General features: G+C 41.2%; 4 protein-coding genes across 7 annotated transcripts; 2 read left to right on the top strand and 2 right to left on the bottom strand.

Moving 5' to 3' along the window:
* Nucleotides 1-1248: 1248 nt before the first annotated feature.
* tmem255a (transmembrane protein 255A) lies at nucleotides 1249-16296 on the top strand. Its single transcript, XM_080841281.1, has 10 exons — nucleotides 1249-1554; nucleotides 2283-2425; nucleotides 3464-3526; nucleotides 9055-9144; nucleotides 9229-9294; nucleotides 9449-9537; nucleotides 9716-9784; nucleotides 10326-10488; nucleotides 11141-11284; nucleotides 11640-16296. The coding sequence occupies exons 1-10, from the start codon at nucleotides 1500-1502 to the stop codon at nucleotides 11778-11780; spliced, it is 1023 nt and encodes a 340-aa protein (XP_080697407.1). The 5' UTR covers nucleotides 1249-1499; the 3' UTR covers nucleotides 11781-16296.
* Nucleotides 16297-17246: 950 nt separating this feature from the next.
* On the bottom strand, nucleotides 17247-20919 carry zbtb33 (zinc finger and BTB domain containing 33). Of its 3 annotated transcripts, none has more exons than XM_080840475.1 (2): nucleotides 20796-20919; nucleotides 17247-19502 (listed from the first exon to the last, which is right to left on the bottom strand). In XM_080840475.1, the coding sequence occupies exon 2, from the start codon at nucleotides 19498-19500 to the stop codon at nucleotides 17557-17559; it is 1944 nt and encodes a 647-aa protein (XP_080696601.1). In that variant the 5' UTR covers nucleotides 19501-19502; nucleotides 20796-20919; the 3' UTR covers nucleotides 17247-17556. The 3 variants fall into 3 exon arrangements, with proteins under 3 accessions (XP_080696601.1, XP_080696602.1, XP_080696600.1); XM_080840476.1 differs by having other exon boundaries at nucleotides 20813-20919; XM_080840474.1 differs by lacking the exon at nucleotides 20796-20919 and adding an exon at nucleotides 20383-20588.
* A 295-nt stretch (nucleotides 20920-21214) lies between these two features.
* nkap (NFKB activating protein) lies at nucleotides 21215-23813 on the top strand. Of its 2 annotated transcripts, none has more exons than XM_080840706.1 (8): nucleotides 21215-21897; nucleotides 22004-22084; nucleotides 22164-22219; nucleotides 22352-22450; nucleotides 22554-22596; nucleotides 22711-22899; nucleotides 23055-23204; nucleotides 23335-23813. In XM_080840706.1, exons 1-8 carry the CDS (start codon nucleotides 21563-21565, stop codon nucleotides 23507-23509), a joined length of 1128 nt encoding a protein of 375 aa, XP_080696832.1. In that variant the 5' UTR covers nucleotides 21215-21562; the 3' UTR covers nucleotides 23510-23813. The 2 variants fall into 2 exon arrangements, with proteins under 2 accessions (XP_080696832.1, XP_080696831.1); XM_080840705.1 differs by having other exon boundaries at nucleotides 22349-22450.
* A 2492-nt stretch (nucleotides 23814-26305) lies between these two features.
* On the bottom strand, nucleotides 26306-27141 carry ndufa1 (NADH:ubiquinone oxidoreductase subunit A1). The gene is made up of 3 exons (XM_080840556.1): nucleotides 26930-27141; nucleotides 26507-26596; nucleotides 26306-26405 (listed from the first exon to the last, which is right to left on the bottom strand). Exons 1-3 carry the CDS (start codon nucleotides 27029-27031, stop codon nucleotides 26385-26387), a joined length of 213 nt encoding a protein of 70 aa, XP_080696682.1. The 5' UTR covers nucleotides 27032-27141; the 3' UTR covers nucleotides 26306-26384.
* Between the last annotated feature and the right edge of the window lie 70 nt (nucleotides 27142-27211).

Here is a 27211-nt window from a genome sequence, read left to right as displayed (position 1 = left end):
GGCAACAAGTGGGGGTGGGATTGAAAGTACTGAGACTTTTTTTAATCCCTGAGGAACCTTTTGGCAACGACGAAGACCAGCGTGGTATGGCATTCTGCACACGCACTGCAGTCCCATTGTCTGCAGTTTCAACCGATGCAAAGCCATTCAAGTTTGATATGTAAACCTTCCAAGTAACATGTGTTATAACTGTAGGGTAGCCTACAGGTAAAGTTGCATAGCTTATATGCTTCATGTTTTTTTTTATTATATTCAACATAGCCTATTTATTTTAGCAAACTATTATTTTTAAGTTAACAATTCGCGTTTTATTTTATTTTGATTTAAACACTGTTTCAACGGTTTCCTCTCATTCAGTTTGTGTAAAACAGGCAAGCAACTGCTGTAGATTCAATGGCATGATCCACTTGTTGCCAGTGGTGATTTTACACTCAAGTAGTTCTCATTTTCTGTCCAATATCTGTATCCTGGTCACGTTACGGAGTTAGTCAGGGGACCCGCTGTTTTTTTTTAACCTGAAAAGACTAATGGCGTCATGGAAAATCTGTTCTTCTTTTTCTTTTTATGATTTCTTCCTTAGGACAATGTTACAAGATATGCTCCATGAAGCTGAGGAGTAGGCCTACAGATAGTGGAGTTAGGTTCACTGCATGGAAAAGTTACTATTTACACGGGTGTTCTGAGACTTCGGAGAGCAAGTAGAACAGAAGCTGCTGGATAATTGGCTACCAAATGTATTCTGGAACGTAGCCAACAATGCAGCAGGCCATATTTGTTTAAATGATTTATTGGAAAGTTATTATATTTGTGTTTTTTTACGCCAACTCTGCAATCATTTGTCTAGAAAACTATTTACAACCAGTCTACGACATTGTGAATCACATTTTCACTGGACATTCGCAAATGCAAATGGGAGCAGTTTACCGTTCCTGTATTGGTCTTCACCATTGCACTATGCAAAGGTGAAGATTTAAAGTCAAATTTAAGTCAGATGTTTTCTGTCCTCAGGGAGTGTAGCCTACTGTAAGAGGTTGCTTCACCCACATGTCATGTTCAAGTCGAAAGGTGGCGCCCGTTCATTCCTTTAAGTTGCGTTAAACGGAAAGGGCTTTGTGTCTTTTTCAGTAGGCTGCCTAGCAAAAACAGTTACGTATTTCTGACATGGTGACCGAGCGATACAGCAACAGCATTTGTGAGAGTAATGCAAAGTATGTCTCGCCCTAACGAAGATGAGGCGTGTTCTTAGCGCATGCGTAAATTAGCCAAAAGACGCCGCGGCTGAGGTCCGGACGAGAGAATGAGAGCAGCATTTATGTCAGTGCGCGCTGATGCAAATTAGACCATCGTGGCAGCAGAGAGGACGCGGGATATTAGAGAATGCCACCGCAAACCAAGATCGCACGATATTTAACTAATTGTTTACATTTTCCATATGTAATACGAGTTGGATATATCTCCAGACCTTGCTCTATAGGCTGTTACTCGCGACTAGAGTAAATATGCCAACGGACCTAAATCATCAAGCCAATGGAATAACTCTCTCCGATACGATGGGTATGTGAACAAGGTCAATGCCCTGAAATTTGAAAATGCAATAGCCTTTTGCTGAGGGTGTAATGAGACATTTTCAAAAATGATCATTGACCTCGTGGACAGGGCTGCCTAATCATATAGACTTCCTTGTAACAATGCATTTTAGAGTAGCATAATATTTGTGCAGTGTTTACTGCTTTTGAAAAACAAAATCGACTGTTGCAGTGAGGTTTAAGGGGGAATTTTGAAGGATGTACATTAATGTGTGTGTTCCCGTAAGAGCTCAGAGCAGCAGTCCTTTCCTTCAAAAATAAATACTGTCGTTACATCATCTATTTTCTCAAGGTTTCTGTGACGGTCAGTGCAGGTGCAGCAGACGCTACAGATTGTGACCAACATATGGTTACAGGTAGAGGGTTAGCGATTGCGTGCTCTAACAACAACGTCATATTTCAAATTAGAATTGGCCTTTTCCGGTAAATTACTAAATAGGATTGACACTGTTATATGAGGGTAGGCTACTACACGAGGTTACAAGGAACCCGCCCATTGGGTCAATTCGGTCAATCTGGCTCATCCCTAACATAAAAACTAGCCTACAACATTAAGTTATACATCACATAGGAGTCATTTGAGGACATGGGCACATAATTAGACCATTGCCCTAATTTGATGTAGTTAAAGGGTGTGTAGAATGGGCGGACAGCCCTCAGGTAGACTACGTCTTTCATGCTTGTTGTTCCCCTTAGGATCATATAAGAGGAGAAAGAGAAAGTCCATAATGGCCACTGGGATGCTACTTGTGGTGTCAGTCCTCATCCTCGTCTTTGGACTCGCAGCCACCACCAGGACCCAGAACATCACAGTCGGAGGATACTATCCTGGAGTTATAGTGAGTTTCTAAGGATACTATCCTGGAGTTATAGTGAGTTTCTAAGGATACTATCCTGGAGTTATAGTGAGTTTCTAAGGATACTATCCTGGAGTTATAGTGAGTTTCTAAGGATACTATCCTGGAGTTATAGTGAGTTTCTAAGGATACTATCCTGGAGTTATAGTGAGTTTCTAAGGATACTATCCTGGAGTTATAGTGAGTTTCTAAGGATACTATCCTGGAGTTATAGTGAGTTTCTAAGGATACTATCCTGGAGTTATAGTGAGTTTCTAAGGATACTATCCTGGAGTTATAGTGAGTTTCTAAGGATACTATCCTGGAGTTATAGTGAGTTTCTAAGGATACTATCCTGGAGTTATAGTGAGTTTCTAAGGATACTATCCTGGAGTCATAGTGAGTTTCTAAGGATACTATCCTGGAGTTATAGTGAGTTTCTAAGGATACTATCCTGGAGTTATAGTGAGTTTCTAAGGATACTATCCTGGAGTTATAGTGAGTTTCTAAGGATACTATCCTGGAGTTATAGTGAGTTTCTAAGGATACTATCCTGGAGTTATAGTGAGTTTCTAAGGATACTTTCCTGGAGTGAGTTTCTGAGCGTTAAAAGAAATAGTTGAGATTGTTTGACGCTCCTGTATAATTCCACTTCCACATAATCTACATAATCTGAAAACAGAAAATAGCATGGTGCCCCGAGATTATTAGGCCCTGTTAGCTCACAGGAGCACTAATGCTGGCTTTTTTTTAATCGAAACAAGTTCCAAAGCTTGAAGTATAAAGTTTGTGTTGTATTAGGCTTTCTATTTTTTGCTGAGCTTGTTTTTGTATAGAATTGTTATAGTTGACGTTTCTGAGGAGAACTTCAGATAACCAAGAAAATGACTAAATAGTGACACATTTCAAGTAAAAGTTAAAAAACAACATGAAATTAGAAGTGGGAGCTACAACACCTTGACGTTGACAAAACATTTCATACGTTGTTAAATGGACTATTTGAGTTTCCTTTCTTGAACACATTCTACTCTTTTTTTTCAGCTTGGTTTTGGGTCCTTTCTCGGAATCATTGGGTCCCATTTGATAGAAAACAAGAGGCAGATGGTAAGAGGTTTTGTGTTACACAGTGCTGTCATATTCCTGCTCTGGAACTTGCATATCATTTGTGAGGGTGTGGCCATTCACTACAAACCAATCTCTAAACTATGTTACTATACCTGGTAATGGTCACGAGGGAACACAGACGTTGGTCATTAATGTTTGCCATGTTTTGATGCTCCAGAGTAAGTCAGAGTTTAGCTACCATGGGTTCGGCTTAAGTATCACGGCATGTTCCGCGGCTTCTTGTGAAATCTACCTAGAAATAGCCCAGTGTAAGAAGAGAAGGATAAATCTCTGGGCAGGAATGTGCACAAGGGGTCGCAGAGGAGAGGAGAGGCAATAGGATATGTTGCCGTCTGCCTGTGGCAGCTTGGAGAATGGGTTGGGTCTAGGATGATGCTATTCCTATTTCTCCATGCAGGCATAGCATTGCTGCGCACATGTGGAATATGGAATGAGCATCCCCCTTTGCATCAGTCTGTATAAGAAGAACGGGACCCAGACACACTTTTACAGAGCAGTGTGTGTAGTAATAGATAACAGCTTGAACTCAGAAAAGGGAGATAGATTGTGAGAATTTTCACACCTCTTCAGATCTGATTGTTTTATCTGAGTTCTTAGAAGGTCACATGTTGAAACCTCTGTAGGCCGGAATGTGTGGAATGACATTTGGAGGCTGCAGGTCTCCTCTCTTCTCCTCTCTGCTTTACTGAGCTGCTGTGGATGGAATGGGGTGACGAGTAACTGAATCCTCCCTTAGACGCGCCCTGATAGGGAAGGGGAGGAGACTGATTTCAGAGGAGGGAGCAGTGCAGGTCCCTGAAAAGAGCATGGCACCGTGCCAGGCCTACAGGCAGAACTGAAAGGACAGTGGACCAGGCCAGGCCTACAGGCAGCACTTAAGGACACTGGACCCAGACCAGGCCTACAGGCAGCACTGAAGGGACACTGGACCAGGCCTACAGGCAGCACTGAAGACACACCAGACCAGGCCTACAGGCAGCACTAAAGGGACACTGGACCCAGGTGGCCTTCAGACACCTCTCTCCTTCCCATCCCATCTGAGATCCACAACCCTTTGGCCAGAGATAAAACTTTTGTAAATGAAGTTCCACCATACCCAACCGACTTCAGCGATCAATCCAATCCCATAACCCATCCCATATTCAGTGGGATGTCTTGAAAGACATTTCATAATTTGTTTCAGCTGTCATTTCTGGTCTCCGAGCACCCAAGCCATAAAAAAATCTCCAGAATACAATTCTAATGCACTAAACAAAGGAGGGCACTGGTACAAAGGCCAACTTTCAAATGAGGTTTCGCTTTCAGGAAAGATGTTTGGCCTCTGCTGTTAGACTATGGGTGCTTCTCAAAGCCTCCTTAGTGTGTTTCCTCTGATGTTAGACTATGGGTGCTTCTCAAAGCCTTGTTGGTGTTTCCTCTGATGTTAGACTATGGGTGCTTCTCAAAGCCTTATTGGTGTCACCTCTGTCTTCATTCATCGGTCCTCCAGGCCATGCTGTACGCTTCCCTTCTCTTCCTTCACATCTGTCAGGGACACAGCAGGAAGCCATATTTTTCAGTATACTACATATATAATCAGTGAAATTGGCAAAAATATGGCCTGAATGCTTGATTTATGGTAGGATATGCCAAATTTAATAAAACTGTGCATAGGGATCATATTTAAAAACAACACATTTATAGCATGTCAACAGCAACACCAGTATTAGGGATGCACCGATCCGATATTTGTATCGGTATCGGTACCGATATTGAAGACATTTCTAGATCGGGTATCGTGACAATTAAAAATGTTTTTTTTTTATATATATATATATATGTTTATGTATAGGTAGTGTATCAGTAGCGATTAGCATGCTAAGCGGAGATTTAGTTATGTCCTGATGTCTATTTGCTGTAATAAACAGAGATGGGCAAAAATACATCAAAATGTATTTTGATACAAAATACAAAATACCCCTCAAATAAATGTATCAAAATAAAATACAAAATACTGTTGACAGAAAATGTAACAAAATACAATACATGTATTTTGTATTTTTAAAATACAGGAAATACTTTTTCTGAATTTTCAGTTTTCTCACAATTTGGTATAGCACAACATTCAGGTTTGGGCTATTCAGTGGCGTAATGTAGTAACCACGGGGCCAGGTGCAGGCTATTATGACGGGCCCATGTCAGTGGTTCCGTATCCTTTTTTTCATGTTTGTAACCGCCACGACAGGGCTCTCATTGCAATCTCTATGGCTTCCAGGAGAGCTATCCCCAGCGTGCTTTCGTCATACGTAATTGCCAGGTAAGGACTAGGACGCGATCTGGCACTGCACGCCTGGGCGAGACTCTCCACTTTGTGAATGAGGCGCGCCTCACCTAGGACGCGGGTCTGGCACTCCTCACCTGGGCGAGACGCTCCACTTTGTGAATGAGGCGTGCGTCACCTTGGACGCGATCTGGCACTCTGCGCCTGGGCGAGACTCTCCACTTTGTGAATGAGGCGCGCCTCACCTAGGACGCGGGCCTGGCACTCCGCGCCTGGGCGAGACGCTCCACTTTGTGGATGAGGCGCGCCTCACCTAGGACGCGATCTGGCACTCCGCACCGATGAGACTCTATTTAAAGATCTTAGCCTACTATAAACGTTGTTGAGACTCTTACTTAAGATCTTACTAATTCTCACAGAGACAAAACAATACACGTAGCCTACTATAAATGTTGCTGAAATTTGAATTAAATTGAAAGTCGTAACAAAACAGAGACAAATAGCTACACGTCAAGCAATGTCATTTATTTCCTAAAATACGTTTTACGAATCCAACTTATGTTACCACTGCAAACTCACAACCTTACAGATAAAGTATAGAAGTTGTACTAGCATTTGTATTCAAAGTTTACACTTTAATCTACCAAAGTACTCACCATTTAACAATACAACTTCCACCAGTTACAGATTATCTTTGACAACATTGGCGCCCACATGTGACATCACACAGATAAATGACCGTGTAGCTATTTGTTTTGTCTCTGTGAGAATGAGTAAGATCTTTAGTTAGAGTCTCAACAACGTTTAGTAGGCTGAGATCTTTAATAAGAGTCTCATGTGCGCCCGGGCCTCTGCCTCTATGCAATGCGGCGCGCAGTGCCAGAAGAAGCAACACTTTTGGCAAATTGACTGATTCGACAATGACATTCAGAGGCAGATCAGATGGTCTCGTGGTAGAATCCGACAGAAAAAAAAATCTCCTTCTGCCTAAACACTGGAGAAAGTAATTTGAGTATTTTAAATACAAAATTACTCCACTCTAAAGTATTTTGATACAAATTACATTCGATTTTTTATCGGCCCTATCAAATACAAATTACAAAATACTCAAAAGCAAAATAACTAGTATTTCAAATACAAGTAATTGAAATACTGCCCATCTCTGGTAATAAAGATGGGTTCATCCTGTTAAGATTTCGACTGGATGAGCTATGAATGAGATTCGTGTTGCCTTGTGTAATGTCCACAATGATATGTATCGAGTAATATTAGTTGTGTAATTGTTATCGTGTAGCAATAACTCATGTTAAATTAATTCAGTGCAGTGCTAATTAGTCCCCATTCTCATTGCAGACACACACATATGTAGGATCACATGCATCGTCATGTAATGGAAATTGATGAATGCACATTAAAGGGAGATAAAGAATACTGCTTTGGTAATTGTGGGTCTTTTAACAGACTAGAACTAGCAAATACATTAACAGGTCACCATGCTGAGCCTCTACAATGTAATGTAAAAGTTGACGCTAGCAGATATATGATTGCTAACTAATATGAACACTAGCGCTAGACAGAACGTACATTATTTGTGATTATTTTTAGCCTATGTTATGAATTGATAGTTATGACTAGACATGATGTTAAGTAGCAAATGAGCAAAAAATGCACCAAGATCTCATGTCATGCACTCCTCATTTCTCCCTCTCGCACGTGTGGTCACACACATACACACAGTTACCATAGTTTCGCGCTGTTATTTTATATCGGTATGGGTATCAGCCGATACTAAACCTCAGATATCGGTATCGGCACCGGAGGTGAAAAAAGCGGATCGGTGCATCCCTAATCAGTAGGCCTATGTGAGCTGTCATTAATTGTCTCTAACTTTTACGGCTTTAAGGGGTATCCTTGTTCTATATTGACTGCTAGTTCCAAGGAATACGAACATTAAATGGACCTAATTATATCATCACATGTTTTGTTTAAAATAATACTTTTATTAAGCAGCAATAAGTAGTTCAGTTCCAAAACTGGCAAGCTTACTAAAAGGCATGAAAAACCTTGCCAACATCACCAACAGCCCAGTTGGCACTGGAATAAGCCTGCCAACACACTAACTGGTGTCTTTTGGCAGTAGGCCTATAGCTGGCAATGTCAGGTTGTGAAAGCTTTTCTTCCATTTTTGCAGGGTGTTTCAGCCCGAAACACAGAACTACACAGTGCATAGTGGGAAAGACACAGGTGTTTATCTGTCATCTGTCCTTCCCATGACCATATGCCATCAAAGTGAATTTGACGATGCTATTAAAACTAGTAACCTTTAAAACCATACCTCAAAAAGTGTCAAATTGTTGCATAGTATTACTTCAATAGTCAGCAAAAAAAATCCTCAGTTAATTGCTTAGGTCCAGGAAGCAGAGATGGCTCTCTGTCATCAGTAATTGACGTCTCTTAAAAGTGACATATGAGTGAGCAAGCACTTCTCATTTCTAATGCATGTCCATGCTTGATTCCTCCATCTCCCTTGAATCCCTTCCATATTTCCTTTCCTCACGTCTTAGCTCCGGAAAGAGAGTTGACATATACCCAAATGACCCTCTGTCTTACATTTTGAGTAAAAGTTGCTCATGGTCAACCATGGGTATATAGTTCTTGAGTTGATGTGGCCATCATCTCTTGATAAAACTCATTGTATTTCAGAACTCTTTAGCAGAGATGGGTGATGTTGGTGATCTTTAGACAGTGGTGAATGTGCATCAGAGAGAATCTTGCCTTAAGTTCCACCTCTGTCCTCATCCTAGCACTTCTGTCTCATTCACATGCACACACACAGCTTCAGCTCTCTCACTGTGATAACTCACTGGGTGTGGACAGTACCTCATTACCATATGGGCCCTTTGGAGTAATTGCCAGCTCCATTGCCCTACAATGACCTGCGCTCTTTGAAACCCTTCACATTTCATATTGTCTTTGACAGGGGGATTCCAGAGAAATTATACAATGAACAGGAGATCTGTGGGAAAAGATGTGAAGTTATTGAAATCATGAAATTTTGAAATCTTATGAGAAAGAAAGGGTCTGTGTCGATGTTTGAGGCCAAACACATATCACAGCTTTGATTATTGTCCACCAAGAAACACCTTTTTAATGAAAAGCTATGTTATAAGTTGTAAGATATGATTTGGATTATAACATCCAGGCTTTCTGTTTGTTTACAGTCTCTCTCTCTCTCCCTCTGTCTCAGCTGGTTGCATCCATTGTGTTTATCAGTTTTGGTGTGGTGGCTGCCTTCTGTTGTGCCATTGTTGATGGGGTGTTTGCCACCAGACACATAGTAAGTATCTCTAATTCCATGACCCCACATGATGTTTATGCCCTATGATTCCTGCTGCATGTAGATGTGACTGATATTCCACAGGATCTGGGGCCCCTGTATGCTGGACGGTGTGAATACTACTCCAGTGTTTCAGCATTTGACAGAGATGTGAGTGTTCTTCCCTTATTCCAAAATAAGTCTCCATAACTGTGTGGGTCAAGGATCATACTTTTACACGATTAGTCTTTAATTTATTGTGTATGGCTTCTTGCAATAGAAGCAAATGGGAAACAACCTCTGATTGTTTTGAGTGTATTCCTAGGTGCACTGCCAGACGGCTTCCAGAGTGTCCTGTAACCTGCGTGTGAAGAGCAACACCTGCTACTGCTGTGATCTCTTCCACTGTGGCAAGTGAGTGCTGCGCTGTCTTACTATACTTCCAAAGTAAGGTGAAAGGTCAAAATAATGCATTGATTTTAAAATCTGTTCATTTCTGATCTATATTATATGTTGATTGAAATTTTCTTTGTTGTTCTTCCTTAATTTTAACAGTATTAGAAAAGAACATTTGTGTTTACCTATGTTTCAGAGAGCATCCTCTTTTGGGACATCAGAATAAAGATGTTTTGAAAAAAGTTAGGAAATCGTCCATTTGGAAGTAGGTCTTCCTGTTTTTAGCCCCCTCTCAGCACGTTATAACACTCACAACCCATGGTTTGCTGTGGTTGAGCTTATCAATGAATATGTGTGGAGTTGAGCTCCTGCCTGGAATACAAAATAAATGAGTGGGTGACTTCTCCTGCATGGCCTGGTTTTTCTGTCTGTGGCTCCATGAAGACCCAGCCTCATTCCTGTGTTCCAGACCAAGCTGCAACACTACTGACTAGCTTCTGACTAAAGCATCTCATCCGTTTTGGAGTTTGTTTGAAAGTGAAGTTGGCTATCTTCCAGCCAAATGGTTATATTTGGTTGTTTATCATAGTCTTTTCTTTCAAAAGCTCATCTGCACTTTCTGGTATGCTACATATTCTTAGGAAAGGTTTGGCCTGTACTCAGTTGTCATGATGGTATCTTTTCTCAGTGGATTAACAACTAACTGCTGTGGACTTGATGTGGGTGCTGTGTGTCTCAACTGCCCTCACCAGTCTCGCTCTCTGTCCCTTGTCCCTCCGATTGCCCCTCTTACTTCTCCTGAGTAGCCACGTGGAGCTGAGGGGAGGTTATCATGAGTACACAGAGGTGAAGAGCTGCCAGGACGTGGTGTACCTCTACCATTTGCTTTGGTCTGCCACCATCTTCAACATCATCGCTCTCTTCCTCGGCATCATCACAGCTGCAGTCCTGGGGGGCTTCAAGGACATGGTGAGAGCCAATGTTATGAGTCATTTTCTGGAAGGTGTTTGTGTTATGTGCTGTAACTTGTTGTGTCGTTCTGGTAGAATAGTGTTATGTTAGCGACTCCGCCATCTTAGCTAATGATGCTGTTTGAGTTGCAGCAGAATATTTTCCCTGTTGTGGTCTCGACATTGTAAGCCAGTTAGTTTCAAAATGTAGGCAAGTTTACTTTTTAAATAATTAATACGGTCCAATAGGGTAAACGTCGAATAAGTGCACCTAAATTGTGAAATATGCGGGAGCTATCCCAAAGCGAGCACCCTCTTACATTGCACAGCCGGAAGTGCTAGAGTTGAGACTTGCAGAGTAGTGTTACAGTATGTACTGTAACTTGCTGTGTGGTTCTAGTAGATGTAGTGGTATGTACTGTAACTTGCTGTGTGGTTCTGGTGGATGTACTGTTATGTACTGTAACTTGCTGTGTGGTTCTATTAGATGTAGTGTTATGTACTGAAACTTACTGTGTGGTTCTGGTGGATGTTATGTCAGAGTAGTGTTATGTACAGTACCTTGCTGTGTTGTTCTGGTAGATGTAGTGTTATGTACTGTAACTTACTGTGTTGTTCTAGTAGATGTTATGTATTGTAACTTGCTGTGTGGTGCTGTGTGGTTCTGGTAGGTGCCAAGTGCTGCCCCAGACATCTGTGAGCCAGAGCCTCTGCCAGTGCCAGGCCCCCCTGAGGTTCCTGCCCCGTCCACCTCCTACAACTCTTACTACAACAGCACCCCCTGTCTGCCACCTTACACTGCCTACGACCTGCAGGTGATCAGTCTTTATTCAAATCAATTGTGATTTTATCTGCTGCAACATTTACTGGAGGGAATAGAGTTTGACCACAGTGGATAAGATGTCTCCTTGAGATACCAGACACTTAAACATGACTGAAGGTTTACAGGTCTGTGACGGGCTCTGTATGCTTCTCAATTATGTATATCCTTTCAGCAGGAATAGCACATGGCTAAGAGCACTTAGGACTAAATGGGGGACTGAACATCATGCCTTTCTTTCAATGTAAAGTGAATATGTTTGTGCTTTGTTTGATGTGACATAGGGCAGAAACAGAAAGTACATTTATTAACAAATCCTGACATATATTTTTTCATTTGTATTTGTGTAGGCCAGCAGTATCAACCCGGACTCTGGTTTGTCGGATGACTCTCAGTCTGGTGCCAGTCACATGTGGCCCAACATGATCCCTCCCCGCTACTCCCCCCCACACTACCCTCCTGATGAGAAACCCCCCCCATACACCCCTTGACACATCACAGAAAAAGGGGAAAGGAGGGGATCCTGTTCACTGCCCTGGACCATGCCACTGGATCATCGGGACTGGAGGATGGGAGGCAGGCCTCGAACACCCAGAGAGCCACCAGTGCAGTGGACTCCTGGCATTTTAACCCAAAGACTGGCTGATTTGGTGAAGAAAAAAAAAATGTATGCACCACAGGCATAATACGATACTAGTGTACCATTCTTCACCAGTTAGCGGTCATGGGTTCCTAAGGTTTGTCAGTGTGCATATTTGTGAGACTGCATTTGTGTATCCTTGTGTCAAAAAGAAAAAGCAGTAGCTATGTGATGCAGAAAAAAGGTGCAAGCCTGTTTACTTCAACACCTGCCCTTCCTTTCAGTAGGTCTGTACCAGGCTCTCACAAACCCCCTCATAAGACAAGACACCAAGACTCTTCTACGGCCTCACCACACTCACTCAGTGTGGACACATGTGTCCAATTTCCGATTTCAGTCCGATTTAAATTGGAGATTGGACACATGTGTCTCCCCAAATCTAGATTCATTGTGTCCGACTTGAGTCCGACTGGACTCCGATCTAAACCCCTGGATACACGATTCGATTCCGCTGGGAATCGGACTGGGCGCGCATGTGTCTCTCGAATGTAGATTCAAATTGGACAACAACAACTTTTGCACGTGCTTGAGATCGTGCCCACAGACATATACATGCATCATATATGTCTATGATATGATAATCGCTGCTAGACGCTCAGTTCTTGTGCTCCCTCTCATTCACGTTGAAATACTGAAACCGAAACTGAAACTTTGAAACTTGAACACAACTGTTTGGGACAGAACGCGCTAATTCAGTGAACAAATATTTTCATATTACTTTTCCACCAGTTGTTAGTCATGTAATCCATTCATATCGATGTGAATCAATCAATACTAATACAACTTTAACTGTGGTGTGTTTTTGTTTAATTTCACAACTTATTTACTGTATAATCAACGGTAGCAGATGTAAACATTCCGCATTTGATTTGAACTGACGCGGCCAAGATCTAGATTTGTCACTGCCATGTGCTTTGAGATAGAGCAGTTAACCCCCCATGGAGACCCCATGGAGAGAATCGGATGAGATCGGAGTGCTGCCATTATGTGCCCGGCCCGCACTGACTAATGTCTGTGGCCATGCAGAGCTGTGGCCATGCAGAGCAGACACTGACCTCTCCAGCTGAGGTCTCACCACACTTATATCTGTGAACAATCAGAGCAGACACTGACCTCTCCAGCTGAGGTCTCACCACACTTATATCTGTGAACAATCAGAGCAGACACTGACCTCACCACACTAATATCTGTGAACATCCAGAGCAGACACTGACCTCACCACACAAATATCTGTGAACATCCAGAGCAGACACTGACCTCACCACACTAATGTCTGTGAACATCCAGAGCAGACACTGACCTCTCCAGCTAAGTCCTGTGCAGCTCTCTAAAGGCCGATTTATGCTCAGTTACGTAAGCGCAAGCGCAAGCCCCTTGCGCGACTTTTCACGTCTTGCGTGCGTCGGCCCCTTTTTCTAGACCTGCGTCATTTTACGCAAGCCTATTGTTCTAGGTGTGAATTGCTTGGCAACACCCCCAACGCAACGCGTAAGCACCTAGCAATGCATGCTCCCTTTAGAAGCATGCAAGGGACCTTTAGGCCTTCCCTTTGATTTGGTCAGGTCTTGCCTTCTGTCTCGTCTTTCCCCTCATAGCAGCTCACTTTTCACAATGAGTTCCATTAACCTTCTCCTATAGTGCATTTGGAAAGTTCAGACAGCTCAAGCTTTTCACATTGCGTCACGATGCAGACTCACCTTAAAATGGATTCAATTCATTTTTTCCTCATCAATCTACACAAAATATTCCATAATGATTACATTTAATAACAAGTTTTTTTATTCATTAAAATATAATATTAACATCATTATTTAGATCCCTCACTTTCTTGTTTTAAGCACCTTTGGCAGTAATGACAGCCTTAAGTTTTCTTGGGAATGATTTTACAAGCTTGGCACACACCTTTCTTTTGGAAATGTCTCCCATTCTTCTTGGCAGAATCGTTGGGTGAATCGAAAGGTTGGATGGGGAGAGTTGATGCACAGCCATTTTAAGGTCTCAGGAGAGGTTCTATTAAGTTCAGGTGCAGACTCTGGCTGGGCCACTCCAGGACCCTCAGTGTTTCCCTGAAGCCTCTCCTGTGATTTCTTGGCGTATGCTTCAGGTTATCGTCTTCTTGAAACGTAAACCTTTGCCCCGGCCTGAGCTCCTGATCACTCTGGAAAAAGTTATTTTAGGATTGCTCAATATTTTTCTGCATTCGTCTTTCCCTCCATCCTGGTCGGTATCTCAGTCCCTTCCAGCGGTTAACATCCCTACAGCATGATGCTGCCACCACTGTGTTGGACTGGATGGATGGTTTTCATGAGATGATGATCACTGCCCACCTCCTCCACACATGTTGTTGGGATTGTGGCTAAATAGCTCCGTCTTAGTTTCATCAGACCAGAGGATTTTGCTTCTCATGGTCTGAGAGTCAGGCAGGTGCTTTTTGCCAAACTGGTGTTTAGGCAGGAAAGGCATCCATCTACACACGGTACCATAAAGGCCTGATTGTTGGAGTGCTCCACTGATGCTTGTCGTTCTCCCATCTCCTCAAACTAACTGTAAATCTCATTCCTAGTAAACACTGGGTTATTGGGTCCCGTCTGACCAAGGCCCTACAACTCTGGATGGCCAGGTCTAGGATGACTGTAGTTGGTTCCAAATCTCTTTCATTTGAGAATGATGGAGGCTACCTTGCTCTTGGGCATTTTCAGTGCTGCAGAATTATTTTCTTGTAGCCTTCCCCAGATCTGCATCTTGACTCAATCTTGTTTCACAGGTCTACAGACAATTCTCTTGACCTCGTGGCTTGGTCTGTACTCTGACAAACACCATCAACTATGAGACCTTACATAGACAGGTGTGTGCCTTTCCTAATTATGTCCAATGAATTAAATTAGCCACAGGGACACTGCAATCAAGTTGTAGCTGCATCTCAAAGACCATCGATTGCAAGTGTTATAACCTGATTCCTTATTTAAATAAGATATGTCAGTCTTTTATTTTAAAGAAATTAACAAAACTCTCAAAAAAAAACCTGTTGCTTTGTCATTGGGGTGCATTGTGTGTTGATTGATGAGAAGAAAATATATAGAATCCACTTTAAGATAAGTCTGAAACATAACATGTAGAGAACTTGGAAGGGTCTGAAAACGTCTCCAATACACTGCCCTTGGCATGAGGAAGTGGATGCTCCTGTTTTATTTGCACTGTATTGTCCTTAATAGACTCAACTATGCTACAAGGCTTTATTTATTTATTGTTTTGTTTACTTTCGTGCAGCTAGCTCACAAAGAATCCAGACTTCAAAGCCCAAATTATTGTTTTTTAAAGGCTAAAGTATTGCAGAGTATAAGCTGTACACAATACACAGTGGTAACATTAGTGTGAAGTATGTGAGGTGTACACACAACTGTTACATGTTTAAATAGCATAAGATGGGATGTAAATATTATACGCGCTTATACAACATTGTAGTCACGCCTTAGCTTTTGAAATGGGGATGGTGGCCCTGTGATATTCACATTTAGGTAGTTGGTGGCATGAAGATATGAACCTCCTTTGAAGGCTCTGCCCCATGATCAGAGGGGTGCTCAGCTGTTTTACAAACACATCTCACATCATTTGGCATCCCCTTTACACCATAATACTGTTGATGACTTTCTCAAAAGTAACTTAACCATCTGCAAGACAAAACATATTTTCCAGAAATGCCATCATTGTTGTTCACTATCAGTATGTTATGGTTATTGCCACAGCCTAGCCATATCATTAATTACCATGAACTTGTAGAAGTTGCCATTTTCCCTCTCAAGCATGTCAAACCAAATGTATAACTCAAGTATGAATTGTACATTACGCATTGTGCCTTTTTTTGTCTTGCCATGTCATTTCTGTAAGTGATTGACAGTACACACAAGGTGATATCAACTCCTTTTTAGTTCCACCCTTATTTTGTTGAGGTGATAAAATGCACACTTGATCTATGAAAGTGATTTTTCCACTTGAAGAAATTGATTTGCCTGTCATTAAAATGTTTTTTGTAAATCATCTCAATTGCTGCCTCAACAATCAAAAGATTATTTGTGTAGCACAATACAAACACATGAAATGGTCATATACTGTCTGAATAACTGTTGTCTATGAAGAAGCCTTCCAGAACATCAGAATATCAACAGCTCCGAGTATATGACTAATGCAACACTATTTTACAGTGGTAGCTATAGTGTCTGAAAGGTTATGACCACCTGTGCTGCACAAAACTCCACATGTTGAGAGAATGAGAGCTAGGCTATCAAAATAAACCAAATCCTCTCACACTGTGTGGAGATGAATTTTATTCTGTATAGCACTAAGACCTAATAAATACATTTCAAAAGAAATATGTGTTAACTGGAGAAGGTCTTTAGTACAATTATGTACACAATACAAAGTTAATTTAGCTTCATACAGAATAAAAGCTAAAAGTGCTTTTATTTTGTAATTTGTGTCATACTGAAGCAATATCAACGAGCAGTATTATATCAGAAAATGGCAGTTTACGGTTCAACACAACTACATACCAACAAGACATAGGGAGAAAAGAACAATGAAGTAAGACATGACTCCTGATGCATGAGCCTTCATTATATGCTAACTCATAGAAAAACACAAAAGACAGAAAAATTCCTATGTTTCACTAATTCAAGGCATAACCCCTGATGAATCGCACTGATCCTTAACATTGGGACATATGACCAGCATATTAGCGTCAATTTGGTCTACAGTGAAAGGGGACAGACTTCATCACTGGTGCAAATGCAGAAAGTTATTTTATTCTACCCTTCTATTCCTTCTCTCAGAAACCCCATCCTCAAATACAACAAACACTACCCCACCCTACACATCACAGCTAGTGGCCAGGGCTCCCATGATGCTTTGCTGCACCACTTCTACGCTTGTCAATTTTTTTCTTCCTTGTTAGAGAACTTAGTGCAACGTCACCAATCATCAGTCTTTCTCTTCAAATCTTTACACAATCTCAACATTAACAACAATGTTCCATTTAGTAACATTCAACCAGTGCTGGAAATTTTAAAATCAAAATATATTAGTCTAATTTTCACTAAACAAATGGAGAAACGCACTGCTGCAGTGGTAATGGTTAATTCATACCTCACTGTTCTCTCATTATCTAAACATATACAGACAATACACCAGTTACATGGAAATACTTGGTTGTATGGATGCGAAATGAGTCATGATTAAGTAAATTGGGATATTAATGATTTTCTTCATCAATGGAATCCCCCCTCCCCCCACCCCCGGTATAAAAGTATGAAAGTGTCAACAGTACTCAGGATGAGAGGCAACGCAGCAGACTAAGTAATGGCATTTGGTACACTTTCAGAACATGGCATTAATTGTGTCATGCAGTTACTTCCGTCACAGTTCATCTAACGATACATGATTCCATGTAAATGAGGACACAGTAACATGACATTAGTCACTGTGCATATGTCTGATGTCCATGTTGAGTTCTCAATCTACTGCTGAACAGTCATAAAGTAACGTCAAACTAAAATTGGACCCACAAACATGATTCCCAAAGAAACTCTAAGAAAAAGGCACCAGTCCTAGAGCAGGGAAGGGAACCCTTCACCTCAGTACGTCTCTGGTATGACAAACTCAAACTCTGATGAGCTCTCAGCGTTGGCACCAGGGCGCGGTTGGACTAAGGGTCGGGCATGTGCCCCAGGTCTTGTGTGGGCATCTGGCTCCACAAAGATGTCATCCCAGCTCAGAATCTTACTCTGGCCTGAGGGCTGAAGTGCTTGGTTGGCAAAGTGTGCTCTCCCAGGGTTGATGTGCTGAACAATGCCTTCCTCGTTAATGACTGGAATGCCCCCTGCGTTCTCCGACACGTAAGAGTAGGGCTTGAACTGCAGAGTCTTACAGGGCAGGAGGCGGTACAAGTTGTTTTCATTGTCATCTTTCTCTTTTCTGCCGGATGGGTCCTGGTTGTGGTTCTGTTTACAGTGGGAGGAGAGCAGTTGGTAGTTCATGAATGTGTCATTGCACAGCAGACACTGGTAACGCCGCTCACCAGTGTGGCTGATTTCATGCTTCGTTCTGTACTCGGCCAAGGCAAAGACTTTGTCGCAATAATGGCATGGGTACTTCTTCTCCCAGGAATGGGTATTAAAATGCCGTCTGAGACTTGTCAGACACACATATGGTCGCTTGCAGACAATACACACATAAAAGGTCTTGCCATCCATGATAAGCTCGTAGTGATCCTCAGACTCCATCTTTGCTTTCTTTTTGCCGGGGCCACGGGGGGAGAGATTAGATGCATCTCCTGCGCCATGAGTGGACTTCCTGCCCACCCCAGTCCTTGAGTCCCCTTCTCCAGGATCCTCCTTGACTGGGACGATGTCATAGGTGTTCTCTCCAATGTTGGCATACACCTTGCATCCTGTAGACAGCGAGTCAATCTCTGAAGCTTTGTCTAACGTTATTGTCTTTTTGGCCGGACCAACAGTTTGGGGGATGCCCACGCCAGGACTGTTTTTGCCCCCAACAGGCACCCGCACATCAGACAGTTTAATTTTGCCCTGCCGGTCTGGAGATTGCTCTAGTATAGTGGTCACCTTCTTCTTCTGGACTCCTAGTACTTCATTGTTATCGACAGGCAGGGGAGGGCTGTGGAGGTCAGACATGAGGCTGTTTGTGCGCACTGGTGTGGTGGGCTGGCTGTGATTGGAGGACCCTGCAGGAGAGCTAGGAACACTGGTGATGCTGTCTGGAGACATCAGGGGCCCAGAGAGGGACACAGGGTCTCGCTGGGCGGGAAGAGGAGAATTTTTCCCTCGATCTCCCTTCCCAGTCATGGGATACTTCTCCTTTCCCTTCAACTCTTTTGAGGCCTCCTGATCTACTTCCTTAGATGGCTCACTGCCCCCTTTTTTAGAATGTCCCTCCTCAGCATCTAGATCTATGATTTCAGAGGATTTGCTATTGGAACTTCCCTTTGGTGGCTCTGATTTGGAAACAAACAGAACGTCATCATTGTCTGCATCTGCCTCTTTGTCAGCACTGCCACTGGACATATTGAATTCTTCTGCAGAAAGGGAAAATGACTCTGTGATCAAGGGCATGGTCTCTGTGCCGGATTCATTTTTCTCAGAGCTAGAGCCACTGCCGTCGATATCTTTTGACAAGCCAGGTAAGCCCTTAACCTGAGAGAGTGGCACACCTAAATTTGCAATGAACTTTACACCCAAAATTTGGCCAGCTGAAATCAAATCCTCAAGTTTGTCAGAGCGGACTCTACTGATTTTGGAGCTGTAAATATAATTTAAAATCTCCTCAAATATTTCTGACTTGATAAAATTCAACTCAATCACCTGTCCAGCAACAGAGAAGAGCTGTCGAAAGTAAGTACTGGATGCTGACAACATTATCTTGTGTGCTTTAAATTTACGATCCTGGACAATGATAGTGACATCACAGAACAATCCATTATTTCTCTGTTCATTGATAGACTTCAGCACTGATGCAGGAAACTGGGTATCAGTTGCTGAAATCAGCTTTAAGCTCGACATCCCTGCAAAAAGCAAATCAGGAGAAATACATTAATTATTTTTAGTATATTTCAAGTGCAAGTGCAAATAATAAACCATAGATTACCTCATTAATAACTTCCACAAAACATTAGGCAATATTATACCTGACAAATTACCAAAGACTCTAACAAATCACATTGCAGTAGCATGAAAGGAAAACATTGATCACACTACAACATGCAGACATTTGAATTGACAACTTCAAATGACTTTCACAAAACATGTGACACAAGGACTGAAATTATATTGTCCTGTTACTACGCTAATGTTTTATTATTCTTAGCTATGCTAACACTGGTGTTTCATCGAACTACCTAAAAAATCCACTAAGGTGGTTAATGTAGCCAATCCATACAGTAAAGTCTAATTACTTTTATAATAAACCCTACTTGAATAACGTTACCCGCCATTTCTTACTTCGGGTAAAAGTTAGCTAGGTCGCTACTTAGTGAAATCCGTTCATGATCACAGTGTTAACCGTAGGGGCCTTGGCTTACTTGGTTACTTCAAACCTAAACTTCGCTAGTGCTTGCTAGCTATAGCTAACTAGCAAGTGGAAAACGAACTGTTCCAACTTATCTGGTGTCTTTCACAGCTATAAATAGATATCAGATTGCATACGTTGTGATGCACTGTACAGACTAGCCAATTCGCTTCACATCTCTTATATCTACATCTTAATTAAAGCGTGTAGATAGCTAACGCACTATAACCAGTGCTTCCTATTTAACGTTATTTCTTCCATGATATAATGCAGGTTGCGGCCTAGCGGCTAGCTAGCTCGTGTATTTAATACGGTAAAATGATACCCTGTTCGCAAAAACATAACAAAAGGTTGTTAAGATTGCATTCATCTTTTACCTGCAACGCCAAGCCTGCTTACTTTGCTGTCACCCAATTATAAAAATGACAGCGGGTGATATCGCTTTGGACAACAAAACGTTTCCTTTCTTGTTCCAGACAGTCGGAGCAACCTGCCACGCAATGCATGACCAACAGGAGTCGCATACCGATTTGTTTAGATTATGCGTGCTACGCAAGTTAATTATGCCAATAATATGTCATTTATAATGTATTAAGGAGCTGACCAAACTTAAGGTCGCAACTATCTTAGCACTTCTGACAACGGTTACTCAAAGCATTTTAATGAGAATAAGGAGAATAAGGCAAATAAGGCAAATGTCGTGCAAGTGTAAGAACACTTTTTGAGTCTGTAACGAATCGTATGCAATACGTTTTCCTTTTCCTCGAAGATAATCCTTTGTCATGAGTACCTAGTTCGTATAAACACCTTACTGACTGGACTTTTGATCAGTCCACTAGGGTGTCCACAAAAAAAATGGGTAACCTCCTTTGACGACTATTCTCTCCAGTTTTGTTTACAAAAGTGTCCTGTTCTTCTGTAGATGACATAAATGGGTAACAATTTCATTTCCGGTGAGTCGTTGATACTGGAAAATAATTGTCGAAATAAAAGTCAAGACCATCTAACCTCATCTAACCTCGGACGTCGCTGTGTACCAAAATCTCTAATTGAATAAAATAAAATAAAAATATGAATCATTTGAAGGATGTTCTTAAACTCGACAATTCACTTCTTTGGCCGTTCGCAAACAACCTTCACATTCAGAAACTTTTATTCGCTACTATTCGCTCACCCCAGTAAACTTCCCTTTTAGTCGATTGTTGACGCTAGATTATCATGCTTTCTAAATCAGAGAAGACGAATGTTTTGCTAAAGGCCAACGTTACAAAATGAAATACTATAAATTCAGACCTGTGACAAGTCAGTACATTTATGAATAGGTAATAGAGGTAGGAAGGGTACTTTTGACTTGATATTCGATCAACCTCAAGACGATAGGTATAGATAGGCTTTGATTCGTAGCGTTAGCCTAACGCAATTCCGCTACCAGCTAACGTCTAGCAATTCGCTTATCGTGACGCACTGTTGCTGTTAGCGACATAACGACGTATTGTTAATGTGTGTGCGCTTGTTACAAGAGTTTATCTGTATTTGAGATTTTTAAATTCAGCGAGGATGCCTGAGAATTATCGCCCAGAATATGAAGCCAAAAACATAGAACCCAGCAGCCCGAAACGACGGCGCCACAGTCGATCAGGCAGTGGAAGTTCTCGTGACTCAAGCCCTGAGGTGAAAAACTATAGATACGAAAACTATTTTGTCAAAGAAGAGCGTAAAAGCAGAGGTAAGCCAAGATTTCGGACGGACGCCCCTCGTAGCCGCTCCAGATCTAGAGAGCGACCCAACTGGTCTGATCAGCGGGATAATCGGCATGGGCCTGCTTCGAGGTCTGAATACTTCGATCATAGGGATGATGCCCAGCGCCAACGACAAGAAGCATTCAATGTCAGGTGATGCATGGAAACAAGAACTGAACTCTGTCACCCATTGCATATTACCTTGTACTCTGTCTTCCTTTAGTATAAGTAATGCTTATATTAGCTTTGCTCTCTACAGGCGTTTACAAGAGCGAGAGCGAATTGGTGAACTGGGATGTCCAGAAGTCTGGGGATATTCACCAAGAGTGAGAGAGCCCGAGTAAGTGTCAACCGTGCTGATATGATATTACAAAATAATGACTGTTTGAGTTTAACATCTTATTGTGTCTGTTTTATAGTTCAGATGAGCACACCCCAGTTGAAGAGGATGTGAAAAACGACGCAAATTCTGAAGGTTTGGATTTCTTGTAACATGGATAACTTTTGGAGAATTCAATATCATGCATTTATATGATGATGCATATGGTTTCATAATTGGTTTCATCACGTAAATAACAAATATTTAATTTTTACTGTATCATAGAAGACAAGAAAAAAAAGAAAAAGAAGAAGAAGAAGTCAAAGTCAAAGAAGAAGAAAAGCAAAAAACACTCTGAGGACAGTGAATCAGGGAGTGAGTCAGAAGGTAAATAGGCATGTCCGTTGCCATTTACTGATCAATTAATCCCTCAAATGATGGATTACATGTATTTAGTGCTCTCTGTGATAACTCGATGTTTGTTTTGCAGAAGAAGATGTGAAAAAGAAGAAGAAGAAGAAGAAAAGCAAAAAGTATATACATACATACATACCTTAAGCTATATAAGATGTTTTTACTTTTCCTGCATGGTAGTGAAAAAGAGGGGAATTAAGATCTCATAACTTCACAACTGATTCCTCCTCCAGGAAGAAGTCCAAGAAGAAGAAGGCCAAGAAGAGTCACAAAGAATCAAGCAGCTCTAGCAGTGACCAGTCTGAAGAGGAGGAGGACGACGTTAATGATGATCTCTGGGTGGAGAAGAATGGTCTGAACGAAGTCATGGTGGGCCCCGAGACTCCGCTCACCCACCTGTCTCAGGATGACAAGCCTCTTGAGTGAGTAGTTTTCCACAGCACAAGTCTGATGGTGATATCCTGTTTGGGTGTATTCTCACGTGTTTTACCATGATTGTTATTCACTATAATAATATATGTGTGGAGGAAAAAGTTTCCTTTAATATCCCTGCCTTGTTGTTAATCCCTCCAATCAGCTTTGGGCATGCCCTCCTGCCCGGTGAGGGTGCAGCCATGGCAGAATATGTGAAAGCAGGAAAAAGGATCCCGAGAAGAGGTGAAATCGGACTGACCAGTGATGAAATCGCATCTTATGAAGTTTCTGGTTATGTTATGAGTGGTAGCAGGTAAGAATATCCTTGTTCAGTTCTGGTTGTGTTTACAGTTGTAGGCTATAAGTTATTTATTATCATGGTTGGGATTGTTACGTTTTAATGCTGAAATGGACTATTAATGACATGACTTTCAACCCTTCAGACATCGTCGTATGGAAGCTGTGCGTCTGAGGAAGGAAAACCAGATCTACAGTGCTGATGAGAAGAGAGCCCTGGCTTCCTTCAACCAGGAGGAGAGAAGGAAGAGGGAGAGCAAGATTCTGTCCAGCTTCAGGGAAATGGTGTATAGAAAGACCAAAGGCAAAGAACAGAAATAAGGAATGTTGTTCTTTTATAATGTCTTTGCTATTTTAATTGTATCTGTGCAGGTAAATTGTTGTGGGGGTTACCTGCAATATTACGATGTACATTTTGTTAATAGCTTTCAAAGGCTTTAAAGATACACTGAAGATGTACTGAGATACATGTTCATTGATACTTCACTGATCTTTCTTTATTTGGCCTGCTGTCATTCATATTTGAGCCTGTAGACACACACAAAATGGGCATTTTTGTAAGGGAAAAGAGTATTTGAGGGGATTTTTGTCCTTGTATTTTGAATTTAATAAACATTTTAGTGAATGTACAGATTTACCTTTTGCTTTATTCATACAGTAGTTATGTGGGATCTGAATTAAATTCACATTAACTTAATGGGTCACATTGCACAAGAGGATTTGTCTGTGTCAAAGATCACTCTTAGAAAATGTGTAGTAGCATAACTAAGCTGAGCTTTTACTTCTTTTAAGATAATGAGAAAATATGTCAAGCAAAGCAATGTGAGGTGGTAATTATTTTATGTTCGATATAAAGTCCTTGCGTTAGTTACAAAGAAAAGGTTTTGTCATAGAAAACTTCCACAAATTATGGTTGCATGTATAAATTCCTTCATTATTTAATGACAAAAATAAATAGTATTAAATTAATTGAATTTCTATAACTGCTAATATTAGTGATTGCACTCCTGGAGAGGAATCATTTTCCTGATCCTGCAAATATATTGACTGGAAGCATAGGAAGAAATTCAACAATTGTCATATGCCTGAAGCTTGGCAACCCTATTGGAGTTATGGTGACATTGTAAAACCATACTTCAAGCAATCACTACTTTAACCACAGCCATACACGTAAAACCACTGGGTCAACTCTTGTCGCCCCAGTTGAAAAGGTATGGCTATACTCCCTGGTATGACTTTATGAACAATCAAAGTATATCTTGATTTTTGTTCAGTCTACAGAAAAAACTGGATTTCCACTTCTGTTGGGCCATCTCATCTGAGGTTCTAAACCATCAGATATTTTCATTGGCAATGCCAAATAAAATGCATCACTGCTAAATCTTTCAGAAAAAAATAAAAATAATAAGCAGTTTTTTTTAATGAGACAGCCACATTGGCATTGTGTGCACCATCGTGAGTACACAACATTAAGCACACCATGGTTATCTAGACATATACAGGAGATTTTAATCAACGGAACACATCAGTGAATATTTTAGAATTCTTCTGTGAAGTTTCATTTGAACCTTTGTGAAACTGCCGTTAGTGCTGCATTGGTAGCTTTGTTTTCATGGTCTGTCAGCCCGGCCTCAGTGATGGTGAAGGATGGACTCACATAATGATTGAGATTCTCAGCGTAGAGAACTGACCAAAATTAAAGAACATAGAATCAGTCTTGCAAATATCATACATCATATGCAAAAATCAAATAAGCATCGTATATAGGACCTACAGTGGTATCCATCATTAAATGGTATGTTGCAAAGCAAAACCTTGATGCTCAGCACGTAGCAGTAAAGCAGAACTAATGTGATGGGTACACAAACCATAGTCCACATGTACAAGCAAACATCCTGTGCAGGCAAAATCACATTTCCATTTCACGTGTGTGGAATTACTACCCTGATAATACTATATTGGCTGCCTGGAACCATCAAGCCCTGTGACGCTCTAGGAGGGAACATGCGCGCAATAACATCCCTGCAGCTATGGAACAAGCCATATGGTGCACCTTGAATAGTCTGCTGCAGTCTCCATTATCAGAGAACCAACCAATAGCACATTTCTGACATCTGTGTTACCATATGGAAACATTTTCAGCTCATGTATTCTGCAAGGTCTCACCAGTGAGGGAATCAGCCTGCTGAATTGTTGACCCCGGTAGGCTAGTCTCATGAGTGAGTGATGAATTCCCCTGGCAGGACAAAAATGTGGAACTGGTGTCCAGGTCAGAAAGATCTGCAGGTAATGGTACCGAGACTGAATTAGGTGTTTTAGAGGGTGTACAGCCCATGGTGAAGCGCTGCTGTTGTTGGAGGCAGGAAGTAGGCTGCTCTTAATCTGTTCAGCATGAGTTTTAGTTTTGCCTTCTCTCGTGTCTGTCCCTCCTACTCTTCACCCATTTGATTATCTTTTGTTGTGTTTTATGGTCCTTGGCCAAAAGGCATACACCCTTGATGGGGACAGAGGGCTGAAAAAATGTAGTTCTTAAAGACACGTTACCCCCCAAATAGCCTAAATTAGCCCAGTTTTTGCACAACTATCACACCGTAACTCCAGTCTGCATACGTTTTATTAGAGTCATAAATAGTTAAAATGGGAAGTTGTTTCATAAAACTGTCCACATTACAACCTTTTGCATTTTCAAAGTCCATTTTGTTTAGATGGGCTCAAAAATGTGTGCAGAGTTCAACAAATATATTACCAAAATAAGATTTAACAAATTTGTTATTTAATTTTCCTCCCCTTCATTAAAATTGTCTCTTTCATTTATAGAATCAAAAGTTAGTCTATCTTTTCCTGTATGAATTCTGCAATGATATGTTGGGTTCTCAGTGTTTACTTCTCAAGTCAAATGTTCTCTTTTCCATTATATATTGTGGTTAAGCCAATTTGGTCTTCTCAATGACTTTTCTAACTAAACACAAAAATATAGCTAAGAGATGCTCTTAGGGCTGTGTCACCTACAGTTCTGTAACACTTAACATTAATTATCTAAAATAACATTATTATTTAAAATGATAAATCTGTATTATTTTTTAGATGCATGGTAGTTTTAAACACCTGGACAACAAATATCGGTTAACATAACTTTATTTTACGATTGCTCTGCACAACTTTATATCCTTTCATGGGGGAGGAGGGTCCAATTACTTCAGTGAATGTTTTCAAGACCCTGTATGTGAAAGAAATGGGGACAAATGAGGCACATATTTAGATATAAGAACTTGTTAAAACTCAATTTACTAGCTAGCTAGAACACACAGAAGGACAAACCTTAGATTGAAAATGCTTTCCAGTTCCAGAAACCCGCCTGTCTCTCTCCAACAAATACCACTGATAAGGAATTCTGGCAAGTCTCTTTTCCTGTTGAAAATTAAAATGAACGTTACGTTAACAGACTAACTTGGGTAATGATCATTCTGATAAGCTGCTCGAGTGATCTACAGCTATTTGTACGCACAAGGCTAGGGCTATATTGAACTGTCAGTACAGTACAGTCTTGGGCACAATCATTTAAGTTAACCATGTCAAGCAAGCCGGATAGTTAGACAATGTATCTACTGGTACACAGCTTTTAAAGTCTGATTATGCTATTCTGAAACACTAATGTAACCAACATACCTTAAGGTTAGTAATGGATAAGATAACATTAGCAAGCTAGTGCGGTATCTATTTAGCTACCTTCGCAGCACTCACCTTGCCACCATTTGTGAATTTATGAATATTGCTTGTAGCAATGCCAGGGATCATCAGACAAACAGTCATAATTGCAAACCCCGGTATTATTTCATACCACATGGCCGCAAAGTTAAATACAGACTACGTCTAGTGTTATTTTCTGTTTGGTTGCTTAAGCTAAGATGTCTCCCTGATGAGACAAACTATCGGTCATTCTACCACTTCCGAAATGAATCCCAACATCCTGTTTGTGTCTTGCAACGTTTTGTTTGATAGCGTCACCTGCTGGTTGATAAAACT

Source organism: Sprattus sprattus (assembly GCF_963457725.1).
Source record: "Sprattus sprattus genome assembly, chromosome: 6".
Classification (NCBI taxonomy): Eukaryota; Metazoa; Chordata; class Actinopteri; order Clupeiformes; family Clupeidae; genus Sprattus; species Sprattus sprattus.
The sequence above is the reverse complement of the archived record's forward strand: the minus strand, read 5'-3'. Positions and strand labels throughout refer to the sequence as shown.